This window comes from Nicotiana attenuata, unplaced genomic scaffold (genome assembly GCF_001879085.1).
Source record: "Nicotiana attenuata strain UT unplaced genomic scaffold, NIATTr2, whole genome shotgun sequence".
Lineage (NCBI taxonomy): Eukaryota > Viridiplantae > Streptophyta > Magnoliopsida > Solanales > Solanaceae > Nicotiana > Nicotiana attenuata.
Window position 1 is genome coordinate 11,188 of NW_017674187.1, and position 5,305 is coordinate 16,492.

Genomic DNA, 5,305 nt, shown 5'->3' on the forward strand with positions numbered 1-5,305 from the left:
AAACGGGAAAGGGGATAAAGAAAAGATTTGAGGTGAAGGACCTTTTCTCTCTTTTCCTTTTCAATACACGACACAGACCCGCATTATATAAGAAAGAAAGACAGAGATATGGTAAAAAGGAGTGAAACAACATCAAGGCTCCTCCATAAAACCACCAAAAATTAGCCATGTAGGAGCAAAAAAAACGCAGCTACAAAGCAGCCCAGAAAACTCACTGTTCCATTGCAAAAACTAGCCTAAAACAGTCCCAACACCACCTCTTAAATGCCATAAAAACGCAGCAAAAAGAGCTTCAAAAAAAGCCAGCCATGAAAGACCCATGAACACCATCCCAAACAGCCATGAAACGAGCTGAAAATTATACCAAACTACAGCCCTATAACCCAGTAAAAACAGCCCAGAAACACCCTTCATCAACCCAAAACGCAGCTGAAAACTCCATGGAAACACAGCTCAAAACTCTGTCACTCGAGGTCTCCGATGAAGCTCTGCGCGCCCGGTCCGGTTTGTTCGAGTTCTCTCGTCGAAACTCCATCTTTGTAGTCAACAAATCTTCATGTATATAAGACAGTCCGTTCTTTCTGTTTCTTTAACTACTTTGTTCTAATTTTCAGGTTGCCTTACTTTGTTGTTTGATTTAGTGTTTAATCCATTTCCAATTTTGGTTCCATTTCTTACTGTTTTTTGCTCTTAATATCAAAAAAATTCAGTTTTCTTTTAATCTTTGCTGTTTGTCTTGTTAACTGTTTGAGTTTAGTATTTTTTTTGTTGATTTCTGCTATATTTTTTGTGGAGATTTCAGTGCTTTGTTTTGTCTTTTTTTGTGATTTTTTGGATCTTCAATTCATTTGGGACGCTTGTTTGTTGCTGGATTTTTATTTATTTATTAAAAAAGGAGGAAATCATTTGAATCTGGGCTAAGGTGAAAAATGCAATTTGGGTCTAGGATAGGCCAAGAAGAAATGGGCCTCTAATGTGGTGGACTTTAGATTTTGGATTGGACATTAAATAAGGTAGTTTAGGCCTCCAATAATTTCGAATCCATACTTCATGACTTTGCAATAATCTCAAAGTTTAGGAGGAATTATGAATACGATTAGTATGCTTTAGACGCTTTTTAAATTTATCATCGTGATTGTGTACACATTCGCGTGACATAATTATGATTTTTAAAATAAATCGAGGTATGAGTTCGCGCAACTTTGGCCAAATTTTCTTAATAATTAATAAAGCGTGATTAATTGTGTACATGAACGTGTGACATGATTCTTAACGCGCAAAACAAAATGAGTACACGTATGCGTGACTCGTTTTAAGATAATTCCGTATTACTAATAATCAAGTATTTAAAAGCGGTTAGAACGGTAAATGCACATAGGTTCTAATAAGTAATTAAAATAATTAATTAAGCCAGGTATGATTAAAGCGACCGTGCTAAAATCACGGTACCCGGGAATGCCTAACACCTTCTCCCGGGTTAACAGAATTTCTTACCTAGTTTTTCTGGTTTCGCAGACTTTAAACGAAGTCAAATTTTCCTCGATTTGGGATTTAAAATAAACCGGTGACCTGGGACACCATATAATTATCCCAAGTGGAGACTCTGAATAAAATAAATAATTTTATTTCGATTATTGTCACTTTAATTGGAAAAACTCCCTATCCCCTTTCGGAAAAAGGAGGTGTGACACTCATGTACTTGAAAGGAAAGATGGCTTCATGGAATACTACATTCCTGCTTACAAAGAAAACTTTAGAATGTAGATTGTATAGAATATAACCCTTGTGTGTTGGAGAATACCCCAAGAGAACAGATGGTATTGGCCTGGAGGAGAACTTGTCATGTATATTAGGACCGGTTTCATAGGTCAAGCAACCAAACACTCTCAAATGATTCAAGGAAGGAGGGTGTAAGTAGAGCTTTTCAAGAGGTGATTTGTAGCCGATGACTTTGGAAGGAAGCCTGTTGAGTAAGTACACAGCAGTGTTAACGCACTCTCCCCAAAACCTTAAGGGTATTGATGCTTGAAATCTGAGTGGTCTAGCCATGTCTAAGATTGCCTTATACCTTCTCTTAGTAACACCATTCTGTTGAGGGGTATATACACAAGTACTCTGATGCTCAATGCCTAGTTCCAGTAGTAAACTAGTGAAGTCAGAACTGAAGAACTCGCATCCATTGTCTGTCCTAAGTGTTTTCACTTGAGTAGAAAATAAGTTGTGAACTTTGGCAAAGAAATTTTTCAGCACTACCAATGTGTCTGACTTGGAGTGAATTAGAAATATCCAAGTGTATCTTGTGAAGTCATCTACAATAGTCACAAAATACCGTTTGCCATCATATGTAGGTACTCTATAGGGACCCCAAATGTCACAGTGAATCAATTCAAATGCAGATTTTGACATTGTATTACTCAAAGGGAAAGGCAGTCTTGTTTGTTTAGCTAGAGGACAAACAGTACAAGGATGATGCTCACCCTCTTCTAGATGTCTGAGTACATCATGCCTCTTTATTGCATCAAGTGGTGCATGTCCTAACCTTCTATGCCAAATTAAAGTAGTAAGAAAAGAGTGACTTCTGGTACAGACACTATTATTTCCTGCATTTTTAATCCCTGTCAATGATGAGCCTTGCTGTGCAAAGTTCCTCTTCAGCACATATAGTCCATGATTCTCCTTACCAATCGCTTTCACCTGACCACTCCAGAGATCCTGGAAGATACAGAAGTCAAGAAAGAATAAGGCCGAACACTGCAACTCCTTTGTCAGTTTAGACACAGACAAAAGGTTGTATTTGAATTCTGGATAAACAGTACATTAGATATGTCCTGACCCTCAATTACATAAGCTTTTCCTGTGTGAGATACATAAGCTACATCACCAGTTGGCAGATGAACTTTACTCCTTTCAGACATAGGTATTTTCTTAAAGGTTTTCAACACTTCTAAAATGGATGCCATATGATATGTTGCTCATGTGTCTATTATCCATTCTTTATTAACACATGAAGTGAATAAGGCTTTCATAGTACCTGTTGCAGCTGCTGTAGATTTCTCAGATGAACCTTCATTGTTTCCCTTGCTGAGTAGTTGGATGATCTGTTGGTATTGTTCCTGTGTAAAGAATGGAGTTGGAGGTTGTGCCATGGGTTTATCAGTTACTGTGGGAGCATTCCGTCCTTGTTGTTGAAGCTGTAGTAGAGGTGGTGGAGCAGGTTTGTTCACATAGTTACCTGTTGTTGAGTTAGCATCAAGATTACAAGTAAAGTTTGAATAACTACCTGAGTTGTTTCCCTTCCTGTTTGACTTAAAATCTGGAGGATAACCAATCAGCTTGAAGCAGTTTTCCTTTGAGTCGCCTTTGTAATGGCAATACTCACACTGCAACTGGTTCTTCTTAAACTTGAGATTGCCTCCAGTGTATCCTGCTTCTTTGTTACTATACAAAGCAGCTCCTTCAAGAAGTTCAGAGGTTTGAACAATCTGAGTTAGATTAGCTATACTCATTTGACTCTCTTGGTCAATAATCAAGGAATATGCCTTGTTCAAGGAGGGAGTTGGATGCATCATCATGATTTGATTTCTGGCTTGTGTGTATGTTTCATTCAATCCTGTCAAAAATTGAAGGAGCCTTTGATATTCAAAATGCTCCAAATATCTCTTAGACTCTGGGCATGGACACCCAGGGCATGGCATAATTGCATCAAACTCATCCCATAGATCTCTGAGTTTGAAAAAGTAGTCAGCTAATTTCATAGTGCCTTGACTAAGTGAGTGAATTTCCTTATGAAGAAACTGCAACCTCGAGCCATTCACTTTATCAAATCTCTCTCTCTCAAATCCTCCCAGACCTTATGTGCACTCGATGCATACAACACACTACTTAGTAAACCAGGTCTAACAACATTCATAATCCATGAAAGGACAACAGCATTCACCTTTTCCCACAGATCATGTAGATCAAATGAAAACCTAGACTTAGGATATAGCAGACCAATTCGCATAGCACGACTCCACAATGCATAGTTTTCAGATCTAACATGTTGAAGAGAGATCAGATAACTACTTGGTGTGTCAGTTGGCTGTAGGTACAAGGGGTGATTGTGATCGATTGTAGGGAAGACACTTCCTCCATTCGTAGCATTTGCTGAATTTGAAGTTCCAGTAGCATTTGCAGTCGTAGTGCCATGAATTACGTTTTCAAATGCCATCTCTAGCTGAGTTAATCAAGTGAACCACAAAAATCAAGCCCTAGTTTCAATTAGAGTTCCCTCACGAGAATTCACTCACTTAATTGAGTGAATCGGAGAACCTAACGAAGGCAACTGAGTTAATGAGTGCCAGCGATCAGCGTCACATGCTCTGATACCAAGATAATTTCCATGGAAATGGAGTTTTCAGCTTGAGAGACGAAGAAGGAAAGAGAGCTCAATGTTGAAGAAAGCAAAGGATGCTCTGCATTTCTAATATGAAAAGAAAATGAAAAATTTGTTTTTAGCTATTATATATACAGTATATTTATAGTTGTAACTAACTAACTAACTCCTATACAATCACTTCTAATATCTTAACTAATCTAGGATGAGCTGGATCCCAACTGGATTGTTGCAACTACAGCTTGAACTTTGCCTTCACATGCTCATTGTTCAAAAAAGATGAACACCCCAGAGCAAAGCATCGGGCGAAAGGCATGCTTCTTATCAAATGCTTTGCCATTTCTAGGTCCTCAGCCCCAGCAAACAGATCCATCAATACCATGCAGATAAAAAGCTTTAGTATAGGTATAATACCAACTCCGGCTCCATTGCACAAAATGAGTACTTGATTCTGAATGGCCTACAACTGCCAATAGAGAAAAAATTCCAGCATAACCTTAAATAGTCACAGAGATATATATCATACCATTCCCATGGATACAGTGAGATGATATTATTGCGTTATAAGGGACTAAATTAACCCTAGATGCCTCATAAAATAAAGACATGGAATTCCAGCCTTGTACATTTTCAATAGAGGTCGATGAGGAAGGTACAATAAAGACATCCAAATGTAGAACAACCTTCAACTCATGCCCATGAGTCCTCATCCTTCTTGCAATGTGCCTAAATGGTATGTCATTCATTATGTTGTATACTTCAATAGCCTCTCTTGCACGGCCCTTTTGAGCATTTACTTGTGGTCACTCTGTTACACAAAACTACATCCTTAGCAGGGATCTCTTCAATAACCTCATGACTGCAGTCGATAAAACACAAATTAACATACATATCAACCATGACATTCCCCAAAGTAACATCTTTCTCAAT

At 38.2% G+C, this 5,305-nt stretch overlaps 1 protein-coding gene across 1 annotated transcript; it reads right to left on the reverse strand.

Moving 5' to 3' along the window:
• Nucleotides 1–231: 231 nt before the first annotated feature.
• LOC109218155 lies at nucleotides 232–3,755 on the reverse strand. Its single transcript, XM_019382492.1, has 4 exons — nucleotides 3,032–3,755; nucleotides 2,817–2,872; nucleotides 1,744–2,712; nucleotides 232–429 (listed from the first exon to the last, which is right to left on the reverse strand). The coding sequence occupies exons 1-4, from the start codon at nucleotides 3,753–3,755 to the stop codon at nucleotides 232–234; spliced, it is 1,947 nt and encodes a 648-aa protein (XP_019238037.1).
• Nucleotides 3,756–5,305: the final 1,550 nt, after the last annotated feature.